Below are 16,583 nucleotides of genomic sequence, written 5' to 3'. Positions count from 1 at the left end.
TTCAGCATTCTGGCACAGATCGGGGACCACTTGTGAGTTTATGCTAGATGCCAGGAAATGGGGTTCTAGGCACAGGAGATATAGCTAAGGCCCTTTTCCCTTAGCTCACTCCTTTGTCAACATGTCCCAGCTCCAATGTCCATTCCTGCAGGAAGCCCTCCCTGACTCCCGGGCTAGGTGAGGAGCTGTCTCAATCACCAGTGTCCTCAGCACTGCCTGGCAGAGGGCCAGCCACAGAAGGGGAATTTAATGATGAGAGCTCCAGTCCAAGCTCTGAGCTGGTCTGTTTCTTCAAGTGAGGAGTGCAGACCTTCAGCATGAATACTGGTGCTTGATAAAAATGGAGGATCTTTGGCATGATCCCAGATCCACAGTAGCAGAACCCCTGTGGGTGGGCCCAGGAATCTGCATTTCCTACAAGCTCCCGGAGCACTGAGATTTGAGAGCTTCTGCCCTTGGATACCACAACCTGCCCAGTTTATTACTCCATCTTGACCCCACCACTCCAAGACTATCTCAGTTCAACAACACTGCCCTATACTGCCAGGAGTGCTCCTCCCACACCCCAGAAATGGTGGTGATGGTGGTTTAATACATGTACCACTTTTTAAGCCTCTATGGGCACTTCTAGGCTCTGAATTCTATATTCTTATAGAACCAACAGTAGTGGGGGGTGGGAGTCTAAGAAGCCAGTAGGTATAAACAAACACTAATATAGTGTTAAGTGTTACCGAAGAAAAACAAAACCAGGGGATGAGGGGGCTAGGGAGTAACAGGAGCTATTTTAGCTTGGGTGGTCTGCGAGGGTCTGTCTGTGGATTTGACATGTGAACAGAGATGTAAGGGAGGTGAGGGAGAAGCCATGTAGACATCTGGAGGGAATGTGATCCAGACAGAGGGCAGCAAGGACTTTCCCCAGGCAGGAATGGATTTGCTATGTCTGAGGAATGAGGAGGCCAGAGTGGCTGAAGCAGTGCAAACAAGGAAGAATGGTGCGAGTTGAGGGCAAAGTGGAGGGAAAGCTGGATCGGGTAGGTCACTGTGGGTTTGGCAAGGACTTGTACTGTGTGAGGTGGGAGCCACGGGAGTGCCTGGACCAGGGAGCAACATGATACGACTTCTCTTTTAATAGGAACCCCCAACTGTGGGATTCAGGGCAGAGGCAAGGAGCCCACGGAGGAGGCCACTGCAAGAGACTAGAGGTAAAAGCAAGTGGTAGCATGAATCAGAGGAGTAGCAAGGGAGTCGGTGAAATTGGGCTGGATTCTGGAAGTGTTTTAAAGATAGACCCATGAGGGGCACCTGGGTGGCTCAGTGGTTGAGCATCTGCCTTTAGCTCAAGTCATAATCCCTATGCCCATGTCTGCCTCCCATGAATAAATAAATAAAATCTTTTTTAAAAGAAATAAAGATAGATCCATGAGATTTGCTGATTGGCAGATGGCACATGGGCAAGGGATAGGAAGAGTCAAGGACAACTGGAAGGCTTTAGTCCCGAGTACTTGGAAGAATTGCAACTGTCATCAGCAGCTTTGGGAGGCTGAAAGGGGGAAACTACAAGTTTGATTTGGGACAAGTTTTTAAAGCATGGATATCAGTTGGATTTCCAAGTAGAGAAGAGTCGCCACTGGACACATGAGTCTGGAGTTCAGGGGAGAGATCCAGGCTGCAGACAGGCATTGTCATATAAAGAGCATGCAAGCCAAGAGACTGGATGAGGACAGCGGGTGAGCAGCACAGAGAGAGAAGAGATGAGTTCGTTCTAACGATGATAAAGCTGAGGCACAGAGAGCCAAAGAATTTGCGCAAAGCTACCATGACGTTCAGTGGCAGGGCCAGCGCTTCAACTCAGGGAACCCAACTCCAGAGCCCAAAGTCTTAACCACCCGGACGGCTGTTGGGAAGTTTAAGAATAATTCCTACAAAACCTGGCACATAGTACGCCACGCATAAACGCTATGAGTGTCATATGCCTTCATACCTCGCTCAGGCACCCCTTCATTCGCGAAGTCCTCGCTCATCCTCCCCGTCGGTGCTGTCCCTAACCTGCCCTCCACCCAAACCAATGCTTGCAACTCCTCTCACGGACCTCCGCTCCTCCACGCCGCGCTATACTAACCCCTCGCCTTAAAACCTCCCATTAAATCACAGGGCTCTACTTACTGGGGAATTTCTGTATTTTACCGCCTGCTGTCTCCTGCTTTACATGCTTTCCCCCATTAAAGACCCTCCTGGGAAATACAAAACATCTCCCCCTCGCCGACTCAGATACTGCCCTCCTACTCACAAACCCTCATCAGAGCGCCTATCCGTGCTAAAGGTCACCCTCTCCTGATTCCTTACACTGCCGGGTCAGCTGCCCGCCGCAGCCCACCCTCCCCCAGACCACCCCCTCCCCCCCCCAGGACAGCCACCCCAGCCCGCGCACCCGCCACTCCGGCCGCCTCTCACCTTCTCCACAGGCACCCCTCCTCGCGAGCGGTTCAACTGCCGTAGCTCCAGCCCCGCCCCAGGATCCGGCCTTCTCGTTTCTGACTGGCCCTGGCTGGCTCGCAGCCTACTTCTGATTAGCCAAGACGGACGCCCGTCACCCCGTGTCCCGCCTCAGAGAAGGACCCGCCCCTCAAGACTTGCAATTGGCCCACTCGGACGAGAGATTCCTACATGGGCCCGGTCGTCGGTCCTTTCTCCAGTCATTACTGGCTAATGAACCGCTGCCAGTCATACAAAGGGGGTTGTCCTTCGGAGGGGGAGGAAATCCTGGAAGTAGCCCCTTGACCCCGCCCATCACCCCCTGCAGAGGCCTAGGACCCGCCCACGCGGAGGAGCGGGCTGGAGGAGAGTCCGGAGCGCATGCGCACAGGAAGGTCTCGGCCACCGCGGGTCCGGAAGCTGCAGGGAAGTTCTCAGCGTAAAGATGGGCTGAGATTTATCTATCGTTGCTGGGTGCGTTCCTGAAGGTGCTGAAGCGCCTTTGCAGGCCCTGACTTATTTTAACTTAACAACAACCCTGCGGTGTAGAGGCTGCTATGATCCCCACTTGACTATTAAGAAAACAATCTCAGAGAGGTACAGCCACTGCCCGGGGATCGCACAGCCTGGAAACGTATTCCTATTTTGAGCCAATGAATCATCAACAGGGTTGATAGAGCTTATAGAATTTGGTGGAGGAGTAAGGAAGGGGGGAGCGTTCCTTAAGAAAAGAAATAAAGGAAAAGAAAGAAAAGAAAAGAAAGAAAAGAAAAAAAACGAAAAGAAAGAAAAAGAAAAGAAAGAAAAGAAATACAGGGGGATCCCTGGGTGGCTCAGCGGTTTAGCGCCTGCCTTTGGCACAGAGCGTGATCTTGGAGACCCGGAATCGAGACCAGGGATCGAGTCCCACATTGGGCTCCCTGCATGGAGCCTGCTTCTCCCTCTGCCTGTATCTCTGTCTCTCATGAATAAATGAAATCGTAAAAAAAAAAAAAAAAAAAACGAAAGCACTAACACAAAATTGGGTATGAACGTGAACATTTGGAATATGAAATAATAACGAATTACATATTTTTAAAAGAGCTGATAAATACCACGAACATTGCAAAATCCCAAAAGATAACGTAATGTTTTCATTAATTTACTGCCTGACACACCTCTGTGGTAGTCGCCTACTTTTTTGGCTGCATATGTTTATTTCATCATATACTAATCTGCAGGGAGAAAAGTGAATTGTCTTTCCTCCAGTATGCTTGATGGAACTTTTTTTTTTTTTTTTTGTCGTTATCATTTAGAAAAAGTTTCAGCTTCACAAATCTGTATTGGTGATGTCATCAAAATCCTTATGGAAATCTGGGAAAACTTTCACAAAGTTTAAGTCACATTAGGTATGTTTTGGAAAATATTTTCATGGAGTAGCTTCTGGCTCAGTCCTTTTAAGTGTTTTTAATGTTTGCTTTGTTTTTGTTGTTTAATTCATGAGAGACGGAGAGAGAGGCAGAGACATAGGCAGAGGGAGAAGCAGGCTCCCTGTAAGGAGCCCAATGCAGGACTAGATCCCAGGACCCCAGGATCATAACCTGAGCCAAAGGCAGACACTTAACCACTGAGCCACCCAGGTGCTCCTGGCTCAGACCTTTTAATTACTGACTCACCTCCACTGCACAGGCCACTAAAGCATATAGTCATGCCACAACAGACTGTGGGCCTTTTAGCTAGTGAGTTAGCACCTCCGACAATAGGAACATTCTTGGAAGCTGTTCTGAAACCAGGACTGCTAGTTAGGTAATTTAAGTATATCTGAAAGCGGCTCTATACCACATCACCATATCCCACGAAACCCAACCTAAATGTATCCTCAACTCACCTTTCTCTCCAGCTAGATCCCTCAAATGCCCGAAGCTACTGCAGCACCACCCACAGTAAAGAGAAGTGTAACAGGGGGAAGTAGAATTGGAAAAAGACAGTAGTCTTAACCAATTGCATTTAAATATCTTCCTTTGGCCAATGTTATGAAAATGGCAGAGCTTAGGAACACATTGAAGGATCTTTGAAAATCAGAGCCCTAAAGCTGGCATGAGCTTGATTATAAACCCATCCTGAACATTATGCACTTGAGCATCCACTGTATGCCAGAGGCTAATGCCAAGAATCCTGCCCTGAAGCTTAAGGGCCAGTCCTGCCATTGCCACCAACTGGTTGTGGGGTCCCCTGGCCTCTCTAGATACGAGTTTTCTCACTTCTAAATTGAGTGTTGCTAAAAAGACTATTTAGGCCCAGATATAAAGTTCACAAAACAGGCCAGTTAGGAACTCGGGCTTTGCAGTCCAAGAGGTCAGGATTAGAATCTAAGACATATGAGGAAGTTAGGGGAAGGAATCCCAAAGCATCCTCTCACCAGCGTGGAAACTCCCATAAGTCATGCCCCTTCCTTGAACTTTGCTTTCTCCATCCATAAATGGAGTTCAATTCATTCCTTCATTCATCAAGCACTTACTGAGCACTTGCTATGCTCTAGGCACTTTTCTGGGTGCTGGGGGTAGGTACATCAGTGAATAAAGAGAAAAAACCCATACCTAATAGAAGGGAGACAAAGATTTAAATATAAATAAACAAATGTATGTTGTCAGATTTGTGGTAAATGCCATGGAGAAAACAAAGCAGAGTAAAGAGAACAGAGTGGTCAGAGGTGCCTCAGAGGAGGTGACTTAGGAGAGAGACCTGAAGAAAATGAAGAAACCAGCTTTCCGGATACAGAGGTAGAACATTCCAGGAAAAGCAAACAATGAGTGCAAAAGCCCAGAGGTGGAAGCCTGCCTGATGCATTTATTTATTTATTCTTAAAGATTTTTTCTTGTTTATTTGAGAGAGCACAAGCAGGGAGAGGAAGAAGCAAGCTCCCTGCTGAGCAGGGAGCCCAACTGGGGCTTGGTCCCAGGACCCTGAGATCATGACTGGAGCTGAAGCCTGACACTTAACAAACTGAGTCACCCAGGCACCCCTGCCTGATGCATTTATTTTTTTTAAAGATTTTGTTTATTTATCCATGAGAGACACACAGAGAGAGGTAGAGGGAGAAGCAGGCTTCCCGCAGGGAGCCCAATGCAGAACTCAATCCCAGGACCCCAGGATCATGCCCTGAGCCAAAGGCAGATGTTCAACCACTGAGCCACCCAGGTGTCCCCCCTGATGCATTTAAAGAACAGTAAGGAGGAGCATATGGCTCTTGATCTCGGGGTCATGAGTTTGAGCCGCATGTTGGAGTTAGCATTTACTTAAAAAACAAAAATCAAAGAGGAGGCCAATACTGAGTGAGTGGGAGTATGGAAGAAGACACCTGGAGGGAAACCAGAAGCCAAGTCATGTAGGGTATTGTAAGCCATTGTGAGGTCTCTGGGCTTTGCTCTGAGTGAGATGGGACCCACTGAAGTGGAGGGCAGCCCAGATACAATTTTACTCATGTCATAAGTGGTGATGCTGGCAGTTGTGTTAAGAATAGGCTGTTAAGGGACCCCTGGGTGGCGCAGCGGTTTGGCGCCTGCCTTTGGCCTGGGGCGCGATCCTGGAGACCCAGGATCGAATCCCACGTCGGGCTCCTGGTGCATGGAGCCTGCTTCTCCCTCTGCCTGTGTCTGTGTCTCTGCCTCTCTGTGTGTGTGTGTGTGTGTGTGTGTGTGTGTGTGTGACTATCATAAAAAAAAAAAAAAAGAATAGGCTGTTAAGGGATGCCTGGGTGGCATAGGCAGTTGGGCATCCGACTCTTGGTTTTGGCTCAGGTCGTGATCTCATGGGCCGTGAAACTGAGCCCCACGTCACTCCACCTCAACCCATGTCTGGCTCTGCTCTCAGGAGTCTGCTTCAGTTTCTCTCCCCCTCTGCCCGTCCTCTCTCTCTCTCTCTCTCTCTCTCTCAAGTAAATCAATAAATATTCTTTTAAAAAAGAGAGAAGGAAAAAAAAGAGAGAGAGAGAAGGTTATTAAAATAATTCAAATGAGGGCAGCCCTGGTGGCACAGCGGTTTAGCGCTGCCTGCAGCCCAGGGCGTGATCCTGGAGACCCAGGATCGAGTCCCATGTGGGGTTCCCTGCATGGAGCCTGCTTCTCCCTCTGCTTGTGTCTCTGCCTCTCTCTCTCTCTCTCTGTGTGTGTATCTCTCATAAATAAATAAATCTTTAAAAAAATAAAATAAAATAATTCAAATGAAATAAAATGATGCAACCTGTGGAAAATACATTGGCAGTTCCTGAAAAAGTTCAACATACAGTTGCCATATCACCCAGCAGTTCCACTCCTAGGTATTTACCTAAAAGTATTGAACACTGGGCAGCCTGGGTGGCGCAGAGGTTTAGCGTGGCCTTCAGCCCAGGGCCTGATCCTGGAGACCCAGGATCGAGTCCCACGTCAGGCTCCCTGCATGGAGCCTGCTTCTCCCTCTGCCTGTGTCTCTGTCTCTCTCTCTCCGTCTCTCATGAATAAATAAATAAAATATTTTTAAAAATAAAAAAAATAGAAGTATTGAACACTGATGCTCAAACAAATATTTGTTCATGAATATTCACAGGAGTACCATTTGTAATGGTGGCCAACAGCCAAAAGGTGGGAACAACTCAAATGTCTATGTATAGATGAACAAGGTACGGTATATCCATGCAACGGAATATTATTCAGCCATAAAAAGGAATGGACTGCTGGTCTATGCTACAACGTGGAGCAACCTGGAAAATATGCTGAATGAAAAAGCCAAACGCAAAGGTCACACATTGCATGAGTCTATTCACATGAAATTCCAGAGTAGGCAAATCTGTAGAGAAATAAAAGCAGATTAGTGGTGCCAGGGACTCGGGGTGGGGGTAGGGGTGGGAATGGGGGAGTCACTGGTTAATGGGTGTGAGGTCTCCTTTGGGGATGATGAAAGTATTTTGGAACTAAATGGAGATAATGCTTTCACAACACTGCGAATGTACTAGATGCCTCTGGCTCATACCCTTTAAAATGGTTAATAGTTTAAGCAAAAGATTCAGAAAGTAATTCAAATGAGAGATGATGGTGACTTTTATGAGGGTGGTAGCAGTGGAGGTGGTGAGACGTGGTTAGGATCTGCACATGTTCTGAAGGTCGGGTTGACAGTATTTGCTGATGGATTGGGTGTCGGGAGGGAGATAGAGAAACGAGTCAAAATGATTGCAAGGCTTTTTGATCTGAGGAGCTGCTAAGATGAAGTTTCCATTTATTGAGATTAGATGAATAGCAGGTGGAGGCAGGGAGAAGTAGGGATCAGGAGTTTGGTTTTGGGAATGATGGGATACCTAACAGACTTCCAAACCTTGGTAGGCTTGTTGAGAGGCTGAGTGAATATATGAGTCTGAATGAACAAGGAAAAGAAAAGACCAAGCGCCGAGCCCCGGTGGTTTTTTTTTTTTTTTTTTTTTTTTTAATTTTTTATGAGAGAGAGAGAGAGAGACTCAGAGACACAGGCAGAGGGAGAAGCAGGCTCCATGCAGGGAGCCCAATGTGGGACTCGATCCTGGAACTCCATGATTACGCCCTGGGCCGAAGGCAGACACTCAACCCCTAAGCCACCCAGGCTTCCCAACCCCAATGTTTAAAGACAGGTCGCCTGGGTGGCTCAGTAGGTTAAGCCTCCGCCTCTTGATTTTGGCTCAGGTCATGACCTCAGAGTCATGAGATCGAGCCCCACATGGGGCTCTACAGTGGGTGTGGAGCCTGCTTAGCATTCTCCCTCTCTCCTCTCTCCCTCTTCCTCTCCCCCCACCTCCAAGAAATGACAGAGAAGAAGCAGTCACTGAGATTGGAGGGAAATCATGAGTGTGGTGAGTCTTGGGAGCCAAAGGAAGAAAATAAACCTAGGAAGAAGGTGTGACTATTGGTGAGAGGGCTCAAGTGGCATGAAGGCAGGTCACTGGACTGTTGGATTGAGCCACGTGGAGATCACCAGTAACCTTAAGAGTTGATTTGGCCAAGTGGTGAAGCCAAACCCTGGTTGGGGTGATTCAAGAAAGACGGAAGAAAGGAACAGGAGACATTAGTACAGATATCTTTTTTTAAGGGTTTTCCCATAAAACTGTAAAGAGCAACAGAACACGGAGCTGTAGCTAGATGATGTTAATACACCATATTTACATTAAAGCATGTTTTATGCCCATTAGAATGATCCAGAAGAGAGGACAATGGATGGAGCAGGAGAGAGAGGGGAGAATTGCTTGATTTAGGTCCCTAATAGATGAGAGAGGATGAGATCTAGTGCATGCTAGGAGTGTTTCTATAGTTAACAGGAGGAAAGGCAGAGAATAGGGTCCCAGGTGCAGGTAGGAAGTAGATGCTCTGGGAACCTTCCGATGGATTCTCTTCTCTCTGAGAGATTGGTGCAGGGCCAAGGGTGAGAACAAGGAGTGGGGCAGGGCTAGAGGTTCAAGGAGGAGGAGAAGAAGGTGTATGGTGTTCCAGGAGTGTGGGAGAGTAAATGGACATGAGGAAGTCTTCCAGGAGGTCCTCAGGCAAGTGATCACTGTAGCGTGTGCTTTGTCCAGCCATCTCTGTCTGGACAAGGCACAAGGCAGACAGAGAGATCAATGAGAATTGCCCACCAGTCTCATTCACATAAAAGCTGGAAACAGGACCCGGTGCCCAGTGAGTGCTAGAAAGGAGGACAACTCCTTTGGCTAGAAGCGCTTTGATTTGGAAAATAGAGAACCTAAGAAAAGGATAGGGACCAGGGTCTTGTCCAATCCTACCCATTTACAGATGGGAAAACAGAGGCCCAGGCCCAGAGTCCCTTCCAGGTCTCCCACACCTTAACATGATTTTTTTAAAAATATGAAGTGCTATAGTCGTTATGCTTATAAAATGTCCCAATAGATAAACCCATTATCAGATTTGCTGAGGCCATCAGCAAACACACCCCAAGTCCCCCTAGTTTGTCCTGTCTGGTTATTACAGCTGATGAATATAGAGCAGTCGTTAAGCCATAGGTGGTTTCTTGTATGTCCCAGTAAGAGGCAATGAGGTGGTTAATGAACCTGTCTGCCTGGATTTGAATCCCAGCTCTGCTTCCTATAGTCTACTTCTCCATGCCTTAGTTTTCTGATCTGTAAAATGGGGATGAAAACAGCATATATGCCTCATGGTGTTTTTATGAGGAATGAATAGGTTAATACATGTAAAGCACCTATCGCAGCACCTGCCATAGAAGGAAATACAAAATATCCATGGCCATTATCTTATCACTGCATCCTCTTTGTTAAGAGGAGTACCTCTAGGAGAGAGGTACTATTATGATCCCTTTTTTACTGTGACAGGAACTAAAGTATTAAAGTGTTAGTATTCAAAGCCTTACACACACACACACACACACACACACACACACACAGCTGCATGTGTTTGTAGTAATTCTGGGTGGGAATGAAGATATAAAGAAGCCCAGAGAAGCTAAACTGATCTCCATAAACACATAGAGTAATATTTTCACATCTACTAGATTGGCCAAAATTAGGTGGTCTAAGAACACCAAGTTCTGGAGAAGTACATGAAAGAACGGGTCATCTGGCATCGATGGCAGGAGTATAAATAGGTGCATCCTTGCTGGAGAGCAATCTGGAATACTTTGAGAAATTAAATATGAAGATGCCGGACAACCCAATTTCTCCACTCACCAACAGGCCTGTACATGGGGTACGTATAAGGATGCAAATTGAGTGCAGTTTAGAAGCAAAGAATTGGAGGGAATTTGATGTCCATTATTAGGGCTTGAGAAGCATAATGTGGACTATATGGTGGGATACCCCACAGACATATAGAAGACAGAGAAGCAAACGTCAATGCAGTGCTTAGTAAATGTCTAGTGCTAAATGCTTTAAGATGCCAGCTGGCAATGATCCTATGAGAAAAGTGCCATTTTTATTTCATTTATTAATTTTTTTTAGATGGAAGGAGAGGAAGAGAGAGAATATTAAGCAGGCTCCAGACCCACTGCATGAGTCCAAAGTGAGGCTGGATCTCACGACCCTGAGATCACGATCTGAGCTAAAATCAAGAATTGGATGCCTAACTGACTGAACTGCCCAGGCTCCCCAAAAGTGCCATTATTTGACAACCTCCCATTCTACACAGAAAAATAAAGACCAGAGAGGTTAAGAAACTTGCCTGAAGGCATTCAGCTTGTGAGTAGCCTCTTAAAATAGTCTTGAGACTCACTCATCAGCGGCACCCGGGTGACTCAGTGGATTAAGCATCTGCTTTCAGCTTGGGTCATGATCCCAAGGTCCTGGGCTTGAGCCCCACGTCAGGCTCCCTGCTCAAGTGGGGAGTCTGCTTCTCGCTCTGCCTCTGCTGTTCCTCTTACTTGTGCTCTCTCTGTCTTTCTCTCTCTCTCTCTCTCAAATAAATAAATAAAATCTTAAAAAAAAAAAAAGACTCACTCCTCATAAGCTAGAAATAAGCACAGCCACACAGAGAGCTCTCAAAAAGCACAATGAAAGAAAGATAATGAGGTTTGTGGCCCAATGACATTGTTGCAAATTTAAAGCACACACAAAGAAACTAACTGTAAGGATACACATAAATCTTAATAAAAGAACAGAAGAAGGATGGAGGCCAAAAATTAAGCACGCTAGAGTGGATGCCTATGGGGGGAGCAGATGAAAGGGGGAATTTTCTAAAATTAAATTCAACCAAAGATGATTGCATTGAATCAACTCAAGTGGATCATACCATGCACTGTGGTTCCAAGGTAGGGAAGCATCGAGACCACTGGGGAAGGAGGAGATGAGGGGTGGGGGGGCATGTACCCTGGATAAATTTGGTCAAAGAGAGGCCATAAGAAAAGAAAGGCAGTACGGTGAAGTTGTTAAGAGGGTAATCCTGCAACCAGGCTGCCAGGGTTCAAATCTCAACTTAACCCCAAAAGACTTGACTTCCCTGTGCCTTGTTTCCTGTACTTTCTCTTTTTTTTTTTTTATGCCCAACTTGGGGTTTGAACTCACGACCCCCAGATAAGAGTCACATGTTCTAGCAACTGAGGCAGCCAGGCATCCACCCTCCCTAATATTTGTAAAGCCACACCCTCGAGAGAGATACATAAAAAGCCCCTTCTTCCCCCACAAACCTAAAGCAAGAAATCTATACTGCTCCTCGATGTTCTTACGGAAATCCCATTTTTCTTTCTCTTGGATGCAGCACAGCGTATTATCTGACTTGCCTTTTAAAAGGCTGGCTCTGGCTGCTGTGGAAAAGGGGCAAGAGTGGAAGCAGGGAGCCCAAGGGGAGGCTCCTGGGAGAGAAGAGAGTCCAGTGGGGAGCCACTGGGGGTGTACGCCTTGGTGGCGTGGACAGATGTGGCAGGGGAGAGGGGGTCAGACTATAGAATCTAAGGGTGCAGTGGAAAAGGTTTGCTGATGGATTGGATGTAGGTGTGAGAGAAAGAGGGGGTGTCAAGGGCGAATGCAAGGTTTTTGGCCTAAGCCACAGGGAGAGTTTGGAATTTATCCCGGAGGCAGTCGGAAGTCATAGGAAGATGTTGAGGCTGGGAGGGGGGAGGGGATTGGGTCAGATGCCATAATCACCAAGGAGGCAGCCAGGACCGGGAACACAGGCCTGGGAGACAGGCCACGAGGATGGATTCTAGCCCTGGCTCAGCCCCCAACTCACTGTGGGCTCCTGGGCAGGATAAAACTGTTCTCTGGACCTCCATTTCTCCATCCTACAAAGAGGCTGGTAGGAATAAAAGACCCCAAAAGGCCCCCTCTGGGCAAGTATTTTTGGTCCAAGCTACTCTGACTCAAATAGTCTCAGGATCAGATAAATACACAATCATTATTCAAGGACGAACCTCTTCTTTTTAATCCTCCTCCTCGAAGCCTCATTGTACAGGACACAGAATTTCTCTGGCCCAGGAAGGAGGGGCATAGTATCAGTGACAATGACAGGCAATGTTTGTGGAGCACACATTCTGTGCCAAGGGCCGTCCATACTCTATCACACTGAGACCAGACAGGAGCCCTGAGAGGTGGGTGCTTTATTATCAGCCCCATTTGTAAATAGGGAAACTGAGGCTCTGAAGAGGTGGGATGATTTTCCCAAAGCCACATAGGAGCACCAGGACTCCAGTGATGTTTCCCCACCTGCACTGCTACCTATCATCCTGGTCCAACCAGCCATCGGCACCCCTCATCTGGATGGTCACAATCACCTTCTCCCTGGGCTCCTTACTACTACCCCCAACCCCCACACCACGTTTTTCATACATGACAGAGGATCTGCGATAAAGCCTATGTCAACTCACATCCTTCCTCTGCTCAAAACTCTCCCACAGTTGTCATCTCACTCTGAGTCAAAGCTAAGCCTTTTACAGTGGCCCTCGAGGCCCCACGCGGTCTGCTCCCTGCCTAACTGGCCTCATTCCTCATGCTCTCCCCTCCCCCACTCTGCTCTAGCTTCCATGGGCTTCTTTTTCTTCTTCCAACATGCCAGGTGCATTCCTGCCTCAGGGCCTTTGCACCTGCTCTTCTCTCTGCTTGGACTGTTCTTCCCCCAGAGACCCATATGGCCCACTCCCTCACCTCCTCCTCCTTCAGGTCTCTGCTCAAATGCCACCTCCTCTGTGAGGCCTCCCCTGTCCATTATATTTAAACCCAAAGCCTTATTCTCACCCCCTTGGACTCTAATATCTCATCCGCCTTCCCTGAAGTATTTTTCTCCCCAGTGCTTATCATCTAACATACTATATATATGTTTTACTTCTTTGGCATGTTTATTGTCTATTTCCCTAGAATGTGAGCTCATGAGGTCAGGAATTTGCTTCTATTTTGTCCACTGCTATATCTCTAGTGCCTAGAACAATGCCCGACATACAGCACTTGCTTGATAAATATTTTTGTCAAATGGATGGGTAAGGATCTGTCTTCAAGGCTGTTGTTTGTAACCACCATACATTGTGTTCAAAACACTGTGTTGACTCTTCATGTGTTGGCTTCTGATCACATCTCTCTATCTCTCCTGCCCCTGCTAGGGTCTGGGCAAAGAGCCCCTCCTCCCTGGAGTCTGATCTGGCTCCGTCCCAGCCCCTAGACTGGCCCCTTCCCCTCCATCACCTGTTTGATACCTATGTCACTCCCCTGTGTAAAACTCTACAACGACTCCATGTACCTCGTAAGAGCCATGTCAGGGTTTTTCTTTCTTTTCTTTTCTTTTTTTTTTTTTCTTTTTAAGATTTTTATTTATTTATTCACGAGAGACCCAGAGAGAGGCAGAGAGAGAGAAGCAGGCTCCCTGTGGGGAGCCCGATGCAGGACTCGCTCCCAAGACCCCAGGATCATGACCTGAGCCAACGACAGACGCTAGACCACTGAACCACCCAGGCGCCCCCACACTGGGGTTTTTTCATACTGTTGGTCACAACTGGTTAGGGGACTGTGAAACCAACCAACATTTTTCAGTAGAAAAGAACAGATCAGAGTCTGTGCATGTAATGTAGACATAGTATAGACAAAGATATTAGGTGAAGTATGATTTCATGAAACTTTTGTTTTAGTGTCGTATGCACTGGATCATGATATAATATCTCTTACGGTGGGTCAAAACAGTTCACAAAATCCTGCACGTCCATAGTCCTGACTCCCAAATCTCATCCACAGACTGGATGGATAGTATTAGTATCAGCTCAGATTTCTCCCCTTGCTGGCTGGGACCCAGGCCAAGTGGTTTCACCTGCTTTGGTTCTTGGACTCCTTGCCACACTCCCTTAAGCACTGTTATGATTCCCAGTTGACAGATGATGAGATGAGGCTCAGATTGGAGAAAGCCCATGACTGAGGTCACAGGGCTGGGAAGAAGAGCCAACCTGCCTCCCCAGACTACCCACTTGCTGGCTTGCCCTGCCCCTCTCAATCTGCTCCCCATCTACACAGAGCGCTCAGGTTTGCCAGCCCATCCTCAGCCCCCCAGGTGCAAGGGGCCTCACAGATCCTCTGACACCTCAGCCGGTTGTACCATTTGAATTCCAATTTTGCAGGCTGGAAAACAGAAGCTAGCAAGCATTTCCAGAGATCCACCATTCTATCACCCTTCTCCAAATGCCTTTAAGTAGTAGGAGAGAGAGAAATGGCTAAGGCCACATCTTTGATGGCCTGGGTTCAAATCTCATGCTTCAAAACTGTGTGGTCTCAGACAGCATCTCTGGGCCTCAGTTTCCTCTCCTGCAAAATGGGAATAATAATAGTACTTACCCATAAGGCCATGCTTAAGACTGAAATAAGTTGGAATACATGCAGAGTTCTTAGATCAGCAGCCACACCCATTTGTTGAGAATCATCCCAACAGCCCTATGTAATTAGATTACTATGTGCGCCCCAACATTGTTGCAGAGACGCAGAGGCCCTTGCCTGAGTTCATCCAGCTAGAAAATGGGAGAGTGAGAATTTGGATGCAGATCGGGCTGGCCTTTTAGCCACTGAGTCACAGTAGCCCTTGGGGTATTAGTATTGACAGCAACAGCAGGAACATTTTCCAAATTAAGAAACATGAGACTCAGAGAGGGTAAGGACAGGCCTAAGTCACACAGCATGGGCATGTCAGAGCCAAGATTCAAACCCTCAAAGTCTTGTGTGTGTCCAGGAGCAGGCTGACCTTTGCCCCATGAGCCCCTCCATAAAGCTCTGATGGAGCAGGAAGAAAAAGCAAGTTGAGGGGTGTTCTTGCTTCAGCTTGGTCTGGAGGGTCTTGTATCCTTGGCTCCAGCCTCTACCCACCCTAAGGTGGCTGCTTTCTTGAAGGCCCTGGGGTGGAGGTAGTGGGGTGGCACGGATGATGGCAGAGGGTGCAGCAACCCCCTCCTCTGGCCTCTGATTGGGGCCCTGCAATCCCCCAGGATTTGGTGCTTGGAAAGCTGACGTTAGGTTGCTATGGCAATGGGTTTGGGGCGGTTGCCATAGCAGCAGAACTAGCCTGGGTTTAAAAATATCTAGGAGGAGGTTTGTGTTTGTGTGTGAGTGTGAGTGCGTGACCAACCGTGCTGCCGTGTGTGTCCAAATGGGAGGGTTTGTGGGGGGCGGTGAGCTGGGGCTGCAGGCATGACTTGGGGGTGAGGGCTGACCAATACTTGGGATTCCGTGTGTGTCCTGCATGTCTCTGAGTGGCCTGTGAGGTCCTGTGCATTTTGTGCATTAGACTATGAGAACCATGTATCTAAATGTGTGTGATTATCCCATTTGTGTGGAAGGCAGGATTGGGTCTGTTTGTCAGTATATATATATCACATGTCACTAACATGTATGCCTTATGTAACATAGGCTGTTTATGTCTTACGGCTTTGATCATGTAACTTCTCAGGATGTGTGTGACCAAGTGTGGAGTTATTTTGGCTTTGAATATGTGCACCTGGGACATACTCGGATATCAGATGTGTGTCTATCTATTTTTGCATGAGAGCCTGTGACATATATGGTCCACATGACTGAATGTGCATTATGCATTATGGGTAAGTGTGTGTGTGTGTGTGTGTGTGTGTGTGTGTGTGTGTACCTATCCCCACGAGAATTCTTCATATATCAGAATGTGCCCATGTGAAACTGTTGAGTATACACCTGTGTGTCTGCAGGAGGGCTGGCATGACTACGTGTGTGCTGGGGATGTGGAGCTTCATGCCAGACTCCATGGATGTTGGGATATGTACCTGTGTGGTGTGAGTATATGTGAATCAAAGAGTCTAAGGTGTGGATCTGACCCCAGTGCCTCCCTGCATCTCTCTTGCCTCTTCCTTGTCTCCATGGCAACTAGCTCCTCAGCTCCCTCCAGGAAGATGGAGGGGGAGGATCCAGACTGCAGTGGACCACAACCCCCTCGAATCCCCCTTGGCTCCGGGGACAATGGGGGGGGAGGGGACAGATGGGAGGCCACTTCATCCTCCCCAGGCCATCTGCTACCCTCCCCATCCTGGGGACCTGAGAGCATGGCAAGGGAGTGGTAGGAGTGGGATGGAGGAGAGGGAGGGGCCCCCCAGCTGCCACAGTTACCCCCACCCAGGCCCCTCTGAGCCTAATCTTGCATCTGACTAACCTAGGGAAAACCCCTGAAGACAAGGAATTCAGGGGGCAGAAAATT

General features: G+C 47.8%; 1 protein-coding gene across 11 annotated transcripts in view; it reads right to left on the bottom strand.

Annotated features, from left to right (window-relative positions):
• CCDC61 (coiled-coil domain containing 61) overlaps positions 1–2,515 on the bottom strand; it is a 31,476-nt gene extending 28,961 nt beyond the window's left edge. For 3 of the 11 annotated variants that reach the window (XR_012000915.1, XM_072755240.1, XM_026014139.2), the window contains exon 1: positions 1,982–2,352. Coding sequence is in view for 5 of the 11 variants with exons in the window: in XM_072755240.1 (XP_072611341.1) it covers positions 1,982–2,021 (40 nt within the window). In the remaining 6 variants the exon portion in view is untranslated. Of the gene's footprint in view, positions 1–1,981; positions 2,354–2,451 lie in introns of those variants that run through there. The other 8 variants (XM_072755232.1, XM_072755254.1, XM_072755255.1 and 5 more) reach the window with 5 other exon arrangements.
• Between the last annotated feature and the right edge of the window lie 14,068 nt (positions 2,516–16,583).

Source organism: Vulpes vulpes, chromosome 1 (assembly GCF_048418805.1).
Source record: "Vulpes vulpes isolate BD-2025 chromosome 1, VulVul3, whole genome shotgun sequence".
NCBI classification, from domain to species: Eukaryota; Metazoa; Chordata; class Mammalia; order Carnivora; family Canidae; genus Vulpes; species Vulpes vulpes.
Note: the sequence above shows the minus strand (reverse complement) of the source record. Positions and strands in the feature narration are given on the sequence as shown.